This window comes from Hyperolius riggenbachi, chromosome 4 (genome assembly GCF_040937935.1).
Source record: "Hyperolius riggenbachi isolate aHypRig1 chromosome 4, aHypRig1.pri, whole genome shotgun sequence".
Classification (NCBI taxonomy): Eukaryota; Metazoa; Chordata; class Amphibia; order Anura; family Hyperoliidae; genus Hyperolius; species Hyperolius riggenbachi.
Window position 1 is genome coordinate 378,540,248 of NC_090649.1, and position 13,369 is coordinate 378,553,616.

The 13,369-nt window shown below is 42.2% G+C and overlaps 1 protein-coding gene across 6 annotated transcripts in view; it reads left to right on the forward strand.

Annotated features, from left to right (window-relative positions):
* UTRN (utrophin) overlaps nt 1–13,369 on the forward strand; it is an 863,547-nt gene that overhangs the window by 163,222 nt on the left and 686,956 nt on the right. For all 6 annotated transcript variants that reach the window (XM_068232090.1, XM_068232089.1, XM_068232092.1 and 3 more), the window contains 2 exons: nt 2,049–2,164; nt 3,562–3,722. In XM_068232090.1, coding sequence (XP_068088191.1) covers nt 2,049–2,164; nt 3,562–3,722 — 277 coding nt within the window. The remainder of the gene's footprint in view (nt 1–2,048; nt 2,165–3,561; nt 3,723–13,369) is intronic.

The window sequence follows — 13,369 nt, forward strand, 5'->3', positions numbered from 1 at the left end:
ATTCCCCTGCAGAGTACCTGCACATCACTCTTACATGTACCCACAGTTACATTGCCTAGGGCCTGATAGATGTTCTTTGTTCCGGTTTGTACCTTTTACAAGTACTCTTACCAAGGACTAGTTTTAGTCTAAAGGGAATAAATGTAGTAGTCTACATATCCTTCTAACTTCAGTTGTCTTGTAAAATTCCTAAGCATTGGCAGTTAAGAGACGAATTTCACGTTACATACTGTTAATCAACAAAATTGTAATATGCAAATTAGAGGAGTCGGAGTCGGTGGAATCCTAAACTGAGGAGTTGGAGTCGGTGGATTTTTGGACCGACTCCACAGCCCTGTTATTTACATTGCTTAGTAAACTTAATTTCTTATAGAAAGAGATCTGGAAGCCCTCAGGAGCATTGTACAGGTGCACTATTGTACACCAGCACTGCTGTAGGTCTGCTTGCTTGTCTGGCTATTCCCCTGCCTTTCCAAGCTCTCTGTAGATAACAGTATGAGCCATGCTGGTGTACAGCACACGTCTTTTCCATTCATTTTTACTCCTAAGTTTTCTCCTTGGAGATCATTTTTCATCTTTTGTTTAAAGGCGCAGTCCGGCTCCCCTGTTGCGCCCCCGTGGCCGGGACTGTGCTGTACCTGCGCAGTAGTATTGCACAGTCACAAGACTCTCCCGAGGACGGTAGAGGGATGGGGCGTGCGTCGCCGGGCCAAGCATGCGCAGTACACCCCGATTTGGAGAATTACTGGCCTGCCGAACGGAGGATCCAGGCAGCGTGGGAAGACGGCGAGGGACCGATCAGCCTGAAGGGGGCTGAGGGTATGTATACAACTTTTTTTCTACTCGTCTCAGGTTTCCTTTAAATGCCATTTTATTGATAAGGTGTAAAAATAACACCTAGGAGAACACTTAGAAGCAAACGTGAATTGAATAAAAACCATAGTGTACAAACTGCTGTTAAGCTACATACAGATTATTGTTGAGATTATTGTTCTTAATAATTTTGTGTAAAAATCTAAAGCTACGTACACATGCTTAATTAAACTCAGCTGGGGCTGGCTATGCCGCCCTGGAGGAGAATCTAACCAGTATCTACTGTGTGTACAGCAGCCGTCTAATGTTGCCTAAAGATCTGGCGTTCAAGATCTTTATCAAGTAAATTGTACTCCCCACTTACCCCTCCCACTCTGAGCCACTACCTCTTGTGCCAAGCTCTTTCCCGTCGCCTTCCTCCACAGCAACAGATGTGTTGCTAGCCTGTAGGTTAATGGCGTGTACACTTTTGGGCCCCGAGGGCTCGAACTCGATCCCTGCTGAGCAACAGCACTCGTACGAGTGTACAAGGCTGAACAGCTATACCACAATATTCTTCAGCAATCTGCCAATTTGAAGTTGCTTTTGATATTTTTTTCCTATGAAATGCATGTACAGAGGATACATAGGGCTTTTTTCACAAAGCGGTGCTAACTGTTAGCACGCCTGTGAAAACCCCCTTAGCACATCTAAACAAGCTTTTCGCGCATAAAACTTTACGCGCGTAAAACTTTACGCGCGTACTGCACAGAGCGCAGGGCGCTCCGCGCGAAGTGCCCATTAAAGCCTATGGGACTTAGCGCGCATAAAACTTTGCGCGCGCAAAATTAGCGCGCGATCTGATTGAGAAATCCGGTGCTAACCTACTTAGCACCCTGGTTAGCGCGTCTAAAGACTTTAGACTTACTAAGTAGGTTAGCACTGCTTTGTGAATCAAGCCCATAGTTTCCCTTGGAAACAATTTTAGAAGCGTGTACCAAGTTTTACTATAATTGTCCTTCAGTTACCAATTTAGACTGCATGTGAAATTCCCATGTATGCCAAGAAGTAAGCAGCTGCCTTTAAATGTCACTGTCATTGCGAAACCGCTTACAATGGATTCTTTCAGTTGAGTTCCATGCCATTCAGTTTAAGTAAAAAGTCTTTAAAATAAGCATACTTTACGCATCTGTCTTTTCCTGGTTTTTCATCCCGCTTATAATTTACGGAATTTTCTCCGGCTGTATATATTTCAGGCCTAACTTGTTTAGCTGGGAAAAAGTTACAAGACTCTCCCCACTGGAACGGCTCGACCATGCTTTCAACATTGCGAAAAAACACTTGGGAACTGAAAAGCTGCTTGACCCTGAAGGTAATGTTATAGAAACATATTTCAGAATTTTTATCCTAATACATGTCATTGTCCCCCTCCTCCCTTGTGTCTGTATCTCTGTCAAATGAGGAGAGCCGCCACTTGGCTCGTCATCTGCGCTCATCCTTTTGTGGTTTTGTGCTGTCGGGTGAGGAATGTGCTTCTTCAGAGAAATGCGCTCTCGTGAAAGACCTTTTTTTAAACCCGTCTTGGGATGTTGGGAACTGTTTTAGAATGCAGCTGGATTAGCTTTATCAGGAGTGTGACAGACGCATCAAAGAATGTGAAAATACATAAATACTCAACACGCCGGTGCTAAAGAAAGATCTTTTCATTATTTTACTAGTTCAGTGGCTTTCCAGGAAAACTTTTAATGTGAAAATGACAAGGTATGCTTTATTCTATGACACTAAAACATTTTTTTCTTTAATTTTGTGTAAAGAAAATAAGGGCTAGGATGACTTTCAGGCAGGGAGCGCACATATTAGAGTTGTCCGTGTTTTGCCGCACATGTCAAAACGTGCACTTCTGCACTGACTGTTGTAGTCAATGGACAGCTTGGGAATCTCACATCGATTCTGTTCATATTTTGCATTTGTGTTTTTTGCTGCAAGTTTCAATTGAACAGTAGTTTGCTTTTTACCATATGACACGTACATTTCTGAATTAATAACATTGCTCTGCAATCCAAAAAATTGTGAATGACCATGGAAAATCGTGTGTTAGGATTACAAATGCAAAAACAACGCAGAACAATCCAGAAACAAATTGGTCGACGCAAGGATTACTTAAAACTTAAATCTTTGATGTGCATTTGATCAATAAAACCATTCACTAACAAAAAAAAACAACTTAAAACTGTGCGTATTGGGAGCTGGTTTTGCTGAAGATGGCAGCTCCAAGGACTGCAGATATGGCTGTGGCAGGGCAAGTAATGTGATTGGCTACAGCTCTGAGGATGCAGTTGTTTGGCAGTTTGCTTTGGAAGGCAGAAAGAGGTTTGTTTTATAGCCGTCAGTTTCTGGTGGGAGAATAGTGTTCAAAGCACTTGAGGAGGTATTCCACAGCTGCCAGTTATGGATGGTCAATGTAATGCAAATAATTCCAGGCTGATGCAGAATTATGCACATTTTAAATGCAGATATATTTAGCTTGACAACTGAACAATCAAAGAAAGCCAAGCAGCATAAATGTGGTCATTGACCATCCCTGCTGACCTCAGTTCCTGGTGATAGGGCTGATATGCAGCTGCTGACATCATCAACAACACGTTACCTTTCTCCTGAATGCTAGTCTTTGATACATAATAATATACATTATTTCACACTTCTTTCAGTCATGCTTTGTATGTTTCACTTTCCTTTCACATTCTTTACTGGTTTCTGTTTTTAATACAGATGTGGCCGTGCCATTGCCTGACAAGAAATCCATACTTATGTACCTAACATCCCTTTTTGAGGTGCTACCCCATGAAGTAACTTTAGATGACATCCATGAAGTAGAGACTCTTCCTAGGCGATATAAGGGAGCCTGTGAGGATGTGCCTTTCACAAAACAGGTAGGTGGGAGGATAGGTTGTGTTTTTCCATCCATCCATGACTCATAGAGGCGCTCCCTGCTTGCAAATCGCCAGTATTGAGACACTTTTGATATTTGACCTGAGGAAGTGGACTGCGATCCGCAAAACGCGTTATCATTAAAGTGTCTGGTTTCTATTAAAAATGTTATTACTTTTTTTGGGCTACCCCCTTCTTTTAGAGGTAAGCCTATTTATGTATGTTTTATCCAGCTTACATTATCTATTCCACACATCTTGGGGCGCCTCCTCCCTCCCAGTAATAATTCAATAGAAGCTTCATGCCAAAATGATTCATAGTTCCAGAGGTGTGCTTCAGTTATATATGCAAGTTTTAAAGTGAACCTTTTTTTAAAAATAGTTAAAGTTAGGAAGTGCCAAACACGGTGAGACCAGGTAAAACCATCCGTTACATCTCGGCTGTCATTTGTCTCACATCCATTTCCATGTCCTGTTGGCTATCATGAGACTTCCATGGAAACCACTGGGAGATGAATGTGAGGAGAATGGCCAGAAGGTGCAGTGTAACCTGTAACTACACTTGCATATATCCAGGCACATCGCCTCTAGTTAGGACATTAAATAAATTATTAGGGAAAGGGAGGTGCTGAAGGGGGTGTGGCTAGAATTTTTCTAGCCACACCCCCTTCAGCACCTCCCTTTCCCTAATAATTTATTTAATGTCCTAACTAGAGGCGATGTGCCTGGATATATGTATGTTTATTCTTATCATTGACCCCTGTGGCTAGGGTCCAATTCGGTGCACTCCCCCCTTCCCCTGTATGTTTGTCAGCATGCAGACAGCTTATGCTGGTGTATGCGCATGGTGCACATGGACACATAACATTAGCTCCCTTGTGCGATTGGTAAGATGCACTGTCTTTCCCAGGAGAGGAAGTTAGGATGTGTGCTCCTAATCCATTGATAGGTTTGATGCAATGAATGTGTTTGCATGTCTGCACTATGCATGTTACAGGGCCAGAGTTAGGACACCTATGTTTACCTGGGTACTTCTGCGCAGTATAGGTGATTAAGCATAAGAATGCATTCTTCTGTGAACTAAAACCCTGGCTTTTAATTTAGCAGTAGGGATAACAGTTGTGCCTGGATGAGTGAATCTGTGAATGCAATTGTTTGAACATTTGCATGTGAGTGTGCGAAGGGTTAATAGATTGTAACTACACTTGGTCCCAAATTGCTTCCCAGCTCTAATCTTTGCATGAGGAGAGCATTGGGAGACTCCACTAAAAGAATAAGTATTCTGCTTTTTTTTTTTTTTTTTTACTTAGTATTATTGTGTATTCTTATTGTGCTGACATTCTCTGCAGTGTTTTACAGAGTACTTAGTCATGTCACTAACAGTCCCTCAGAGGAGTTCACAGTCTAATCCTTCTCATAGTCATAGCCTGATGTCCCTCTCATAGTAAAAGAGCAATGTGGGCCTCATTTAATAGCTGATCTGATCTTAGCAGATATCTTTTGACATCCCTATTCCTGCCGCAGATGCAAGCTTTGTCCTGTGTGCTGCAGCACAAAGTTATGGCGCCTCACTCTCGTGCTACTCCTTCTAGATTGGAGATTATGAGGACTTTTTTCAATAGATTTTTGATAGATCTGACGTTAGTACAGAATGTAATGTGTAGTCAGTTAAAAATATCTAAAAGTGTATGGCCAACTTTAATATGATTGCTGTCCTATTGATTTCACTGGTATAAGGATCCCGCCTGTCGGTTACAGTGGAGCTGCAATCGTGCAGTTTTGATTTCTCTGCCTGCATTTGGTTGCTTAGTTTTGATTGCATTCGCAGTGAGTCTCATTGCCATCTGCAGTTCAGAGTAGCTCAGGATGTTGTCATGAATCCACCTATGGCTTGCTGCAGTTGAACTGCAGCTAGATATCTGTGGATATCTTACATCCATGTGGTTGCATAATCTGGCATGCATTTGTAATGAGAGTTCTTACCATTCACAGGCAACTTGCAGCCTTCAATCAGTCCAACACAGGATTGCGTGATTACCATTCAGCTGTGTGGGAATTTGCATGTCTGCTCTCATGGGCTGATGTCCATAGAAAAGCCTGCTTCCCCTCTTACACCCCGCCCGTCATAGCGTTCAGCTTAGCCAAAGTTGATTGCTGGGTTCCTTGTGTGAAGTTTGAATGGTATATTATTGCATTACCTTGTCTTGCTTGCTTGGACGTTCAATGCACCCATGGGGGTACAGAGAAGTCTTTTCCTATCCTTATAGTTTGGAGACTGCCTTCACCACGTTGGTGACTGGTAGTATTCCTGCTAGTTCTGTTTCTGTAGACGTGACTGTAGCAGCGGTTGCTATTAGTTACGCTCCTACTTGTTTGTCTTGTCTGTGTCAGTGTGGATGTTTGCTATTGCTGGGGCTGCAATTAGATTGGCAAACAATCCTTTTGTCTGTCTGTTCCTGCTGTTCCTGTTCCGGTGGACGTAACTATAAGCTGCTGTTGTCTGTCCTTGTTACTCAGTGTGGTGGAAATCAGATGCTCAGTGCTACGGTCGCACTGAGCAACCATTGTGTCTTGTTAACTGACAAGCATTCCGTCTGTCTGTCTGTTGTCTGTCCTTGTTACTCAGTGGGGTGGACATCAGATGCTCAGTGTTGTGGTCGCACTGAGCAACCATTGTGTCTTGTTAACTGACAAGCATTCCGTCTGTCTGTCTGTTGTCTGTCCTTGTTACTCAGTGTGGCGGACATCAGATGCTCAGTGCTGCGGTCGAACTGAGCAACCATTGTGTTTTGTTTATTGTGGCGGTTATCGGAAACTCAGAGCTGCGGTCGCTCTGAGCAATCTTGCTTCCTTGTTCATAGCTCCTGGTGTGATCTGTGTACTTCCTCTAAGAGCATCCCCCCGCTCTACTACCTAATATTACCCAGCTGCATAGTCTTGTTTGCTCTGGTGGTACTCTGGCTTTCTCGGCTTCAGCCGCTATACCTTGCACGTTAAGACCTGGGGGTAACCGAAGTCAGGAGACCTATTCAGTGTCCTGTTCAAGCGGGGGCTTGTCTATAGGTGAAGACATGGGCCGAGCTCAGAGCTACTGCACTAGATTTGGGTATAGTGGCTGAAAGAAATTAGAAGATCTGCCAGGAATTACATTTGGTTTTTAGTTTACAGCAGACTGAAAGTAAATTGCTGTTATTTCAATAGATCCCTTAAGGTTGCCACTAATGGTCCAATTTCTAGTGAAAAATCGTTCGAGTGATCAGAAATTCTGATCGGAAGAAAAATCGTTCACTGCACCATCAACGAACCAATCTTTGCTTCCTATCTATCACAACCAATTAAGAAAATCCAAATTTTGGTTTGACAAAAATCCAACCGGACCACTATTTTTATAATCGTTCATAATCAATTGTGCCCATCAACTGAGATTATTTTCAACCAATCCGATCATAATTTCTGATCGCTCGAACAATTTTTCGCTAGAAATTGGTACGTTAGTGGCCACCTTAAAGCTGACCATACATGATTCTATTATCACTCGATTTTTTAAAATCAGTATTATTATTGATATTAAGAGCTACAATCAATGGAAAGATAGATCTGCAATTCTATTTTTTAGTCAGTTGTAAAATGATGGATCATAAAATCAGTTGTAATATCGATCATAATTTCGATCATAATATCAATTGAAAACAAAAAATGTAATGATGATTGAATACTATATGGCTAGCTTTAGAAGTCTCCTCATACTACGTCCATGTTGGTAAGAGATTCTGAAATTGCCTGGCAGATTACCGTGTGTGTCCAGCATGATTTATGTAGTGTGAATAGGAAGAAAAAAGTGGAAGATTGGTTAGCTTATATACCTGTAAATAAGGGTGCGTACACATGCCCAACTGATGCCACCCATTGGGGATCAGGAACTTGAGCGACATTGCTCGGCCACACTGCACACACGCGCATCTGCATGTAGTGACGACGCGCTGTGTTGCTATGCAGAGGGACAATGGTGGGATGATCAGCGGTGCATGCGTGATGTCAGACGGGGGAGCCATGCAAACAATGGGATCCACAGGGGGCATCGGTGTCACTGGATATTAGTAGATCTGTCTGGCAGATCGCTCGCAGGGTGGGCATAGGGGGTCATCAGGTGCCGTATACAGGCCTGATTGTCAGCTGAGATGGTCGTTATCTGCCACCTCAGCCGACTTAAGTCAAGCGTGTGTACGAGGCTTAAGAGTACTTCTGATGTAAGAATACTTCTGATTGCTTCATGTGTGGCCAGCATAATACTGCATGAGCTATTAATGACAGTACAATGAGGGAAATATTATAAGTCTTGCTGACTTGTTAAAAATATCAGCTCTTGTTATATTCCAGTGGTACATTTTTATCATAAACTTCAGACAACCTCTTGTGTCTTAATCCTCATTCTCAGCTCATTTTACTCCTCGTGCTCTGTTAATCCTCAGCAGACTGATCCCCCACTGTCTTCATAATTAGAGAATACCAGCTTTTCTTAGAAATGACAATCCGCCTGCTCATTTCTCAGCTGTACAGAAGTGTAACATACAAGGGGGCAGGCTCTTTTGCTTCTGGCACACTCTTCCAAGCTGCTTTGTGGAGGATCATCATAAACTGCAGTGTGACAAGTGACAAAGCTGATCAGAATGGGAGACAGGCCATTCCACTTGGACTGATCTGATCTGCCCTGCTTTGTTAGTGATTCTATGCTCTTGGGGATCAGAAGAGTGCTGCCTTAGCATCACAGCAACATGCTATTCAACTCATAGCAACTATATATATAAGACAAATATATTATGACACGAAGTACCCATCTCAAAAGCCACATGGGAAGCTTGCATCCCCAGACTCCCCTGTACTTCCAGGACAATCATGCCTTTTGCAGTGCAAATTTGGACAGAGGCGCCAGGCAGGTTAAAATGATCTAAAAACAACTAAAAAGGAGGAGTACAGGTGGACTTACCTCCTGAAATGATGGACAATCGAGATTGTTCAAATCGCAAATAACAATTTATTTTGCCACTCCGCAACGCGTTTCGCAGGTATAACCCGCTTCATCAGGCAAGGAGTGCAAGCTAAAAATCAAGCATACAAACCATAAACAATATACAATAAACAAAACACGATCCTAAGAGCTTGCCATCATAATACAAAATGCAAAAATGACATATTATGTCTGTCACAGAAGGGGCGATCTGCTGTGACAGGAGACGTGTAAACACCAAGGGCCTGATTTAACAAAGGACGATAAGCCCCTTTGCATGTCTAATTGTTTGTTTGCTCCTCCAAACATCCGCGAGAGCTATCACGGACGCCCGGACACAATCCAAATTTGCACAGTATATAGTCCACCTTGGGTGGAGGGGACTGTCCCTTTCTTTCTATCTACAGAGAGCGACTTCTTAAACCTGAGTGGGGTCAGGTTCTAATGCTCCCCACCTGCATTTCATGTGGTTGCCTATGTGGTAACCCGTGTTTGTGAGTATATCCACATCTGTTAATTATTTCGCCAACAATTGTTAGACTTACTGCACTATATTGGGCACTCGGTTTTTCTTTTTGTTTCAAATGCCTTTTGCACTGCAGGTGTAGAGGCTGAATTTTTATAGATTGTGGATAATGTTTTAGCATATACAGTATGTTTTATTTTTTAGAAATGTGAAATATTACAAATTATTATTACTCTGTATTTATATAGCTTCAGAATCTTCTGCGTAGCTTTAGACTGTTACTTACTGTCACTCGGATGAGCTCAGAGTTTCATTCACAAGTATTAGCAGTAGGGTATGTGATACTAAGTCAAAATGGCTAATAAGCTGGCTAAGACCATATGTGTGGTGTAAGGAAGGAAGGAAGGAATGAAAGAAGGAATTAAGGGGACACTGTAGGGGGGTCAGGGGAAAATGAGTTGAAGTTACCCGGGGCTTCTAATGGTCCCCCGCAGACATCCTGTGCCCGCGCAGCCACTCCCCAATGCTCCAGCCCCGCCTCGGGTTCACTTCTGGAATTTCAGACTTTAAAGTCTGGAAAACACTGCGCCTGCGTTGCTGTGTCCTCGCTCCCCTGATGTCACCAGGAGCGTACTGCGCAGGCCCAGTATGGTCTGGGCCTGCGCCGTGCGCTCCTGGTGACATCAGCGGTAGCGAGGACACGGCAACGCAGGCGTAGTGGTTTTCAGACTTTAAAGTCTCAAATTCCAAAAGTGAACCGGAGGTGGGGCCAGAGCATCGGTGAGTGGCTACGCGGGCACAGGATGTCTGTGGGGGACCATTAGAAACCCTGGGTAACTTCAACTCATTTTCCCCCGACCCCCTACAGTATCCCTTTAAGGAAGGAAGGGGTGCAAGGACTGACCCCTGTGGTACTTAAAGAGAAACCGTAACCAAGAATTGAACTTCATCCCAATCAGTAGCTGATACCCCCTTTCCCATGAGAAATCTATACCTTTTCTCAAAAGGATCATCAGGGGGCTTGTTGCATTGTGGGAAATAACAGCTGTTTCCAACTGCCAAAAAAGCAAGCAGCATCTCCTTCCAGTGACATTTCCTGCCAAAAGGAAAAATGTCACCATGCAATAAATGTCAGAATGTAAATCAGGGAGAGGAAAGATTTCACAATGGGCAAACACTGACTAAATCATTTCTACATAATTATTGTAAAAATGCACTTTTTTACTATATTATTTTCACTGGAGTTACTCTCTACACAGAAGACAAATGAGAGGAGTACATTGGTCTTTGACTGGGCAGTGCTGAAGTCTTTCCTCTAAAATAGGAGGACAACCATGAGAAAGCAATATATAGTTAGAGGGGAGAGAATCTGGAGCCATAAAGGATGACAAAAACCGAAGACAGATCCTTAAAGAAAACCTGAATTGAAAATGAAAAGTCAAAATAACCATACACAAGTCATACTTACATACTTCCATGTAGTCTACTCCTCAGTGCCTTTCTCCTGTCCCGCGTTCTGTTTGTTCAATGTGATCAAGGGAATTTTCCATCCTCCATTTTGAAAATGGCCATTACCCATAACAGCTTTCTGGTCAGCACACAGTTAAACTGTAACATCGCCCACTTGAGCCATAGGGAAACATGGACATTACCTGGTACATCAGTTTTCCTCTCAGCTGTAACTGACAGCAACTGATATTTTATTGACAGCAACTTATATATTTCAGATCTGACAAAATATTGTCAGAACTGGAAGGGATTATTGTCAGAAGAAAATGGTGAGCTTCTGAGAGGAACTGATGGCAAGGTAACTATGTAATGTTCATTTGAAGTTACCTTATGTGTTTATTTTAAATATTTTTACTCAGTACAGGTTCTCTTTAAGAGTGAGTATAGAATAGTAACCTTTAGATTCAGCAATAAGTCATTCTGCACTTTAGCAAGGGAAGTTTCAGTAGAGTAGTTTAGGTCAGTGGTCAATGACTTCATGGTTCACAAATGGTTTAACTATGGGGTTACAAAAGCATGCCTGAGTGAAGATAGGGCTCTGTCAGAGGAAAGAGGTTGAAAGAAACATTAAGGCAGGCGTGAGAGAGGAGAGATGGAATGAGGAGACAGCGAATGAGATCTATTGAACAGGTAGTACATTTAGCCATAATATTAAAGAGGATCATTGATCATTTGAGCTGAGAACAGACATTTTTTGTCTGTTATCTGCTCATTGAAAAACTGACAGTGAACTATTTTATAGATAGGAGCCCTTTGCACTTGTCAGTCTGTATCGGATCCATTGGATCAGATGCAGTAAGCTGTCCGCACTTATTTGTAGTTTGAGATAATCCTAGAAGAGCAGATGCATTCCCCATATAGCCTATGGTGGTAACGCATTTGCCCCGGGCTCCAGACGGACCACAGCGCATCTTTGGAGCAGTCTGCACCCGCTGGCCGCATGTGATCCAGTGCAAGTGGGAACCCAGCCTTAGACAAGTGAAAGCAGTCGGTCAGAGTGTGGAGGAGGGATTTGAGAAAGAAGATTAGGGTGTACTATAAAGTAATCTCTACTGTTGATAATTTTATCTTTGAAGTACAGTATGTGACAGAATTGTTACCTGAGTAGTATATAGAGGATACCTGTACTTGGGAATGGCCCTGATTGGGTCATCTCGGCCAAACTGGTTGAGAACCAGTGATTTTTCATATTTATATTAAAAGTATACTGCTTGTTTATTAAGTTAAACGCCAACTGATGTGATCAGTGAGGAAGTGTGTTCAGGTCATTGGTAGATGCCATTAATACTACTTGGGTGTTTTAGAAGTGGACTTAGATAAAATATGTTTTTTAACCCCTACCATAGGAAAAAACCCCAAGGCATCAGTTTAGGACAATTAAAAGATTAAATATTATTGGGCACTTTCACAGTAACACCCTATTAAACAGATCTCTGTGTATTGTGAACTCCTTCCCAGTGAATTATACTGCTTGTGGTCTATTAAAGATATAGATATTTTATATAATTGTTGAAAATGCAATGTGTAATTGTAGCAAACTCATGTCTAATGGAAACTTCTCTTTAAAGTCACTCTTGCCTGCTCCCCCACCCTTGTTTACAAGCCTGTAAAGAGCATAATTAAATATTAATTCAGTGAAATGTTAGACAGCAGTGATACAACCAGTTGGGCGTGTACTCCATGTTTCAGCATGTGCTCTGTGTGCTATGCTCACTCCCACAATACAGAAAGCAGGGAAAATACACATTCAGATGTAGAATTTGTCATTAGGAAATATTTTCTTCTCTTGTTTGAATTGCAAGGCACACTTGCTGAGAAAACATGAAGATGATTTATCAGATAAATTTGGAGTTGAATGTGATGATGATGCAGCGTAGGTCTGACGACAACAAGATGGGCAGATGAGTGAGAGAGAACCACTGTTGTTCCTGCTGTGGCCTACAGTTACCTACTGTACATCAACCAACGTTGGTCACATTAGAGTTGCCAGGGGTAGGAGGTATTTTGATTAAACATAGGCAGGGATGCATTTGCGTAAAAGCATTGGAAACTATAACATTCAGTGTTTGTGCTGTCCCCTGCCTATGTTTATTGAAAACACCTCCCATCCTCACCGGCTGTGATGTGTTTATTGTTGCTATGCAATCGCAAACGTCCAATGAAGGAGTTGATTGCAAGCACACTTGTGCCGTACGTAGTAATAATAATAATGATAATAAAATACATTTTAAGAAAATAAGGCTATGGAAGTCCAGGAAAGGCTACCTTAGGATTAGGATTGTAGATACAATTGTTTATCACCAATATAGATTTCCCCGTCCTGCCTATTTACTTAGTACAGCGCTGCGATCTAAGGTCTAATGGTGGGAATACACCATACAATTTTCTGTTAGATTCTTCTGCTAGATTGTCTGTTAGAATGCATAATTAGATTATTTTCTGTACAGACTGGTCATTATCTCTGGTGCATTGTCTTCTGTTTATCTCCTGCTGAATAGAACAATGCCTAATTGCTCGGCCGATAGATGGTAAGTTAGATACATTTCCAACATGTTGAACTTTATCTGTCTGGCAGGTAAATCTAACAGAAAATTGTATGGTGTAGTCCCAGCATAAGATCCCTGGGAGACATAGCAGTGATCGGCTGTCTTAGGCTAATGCCTATGGCAG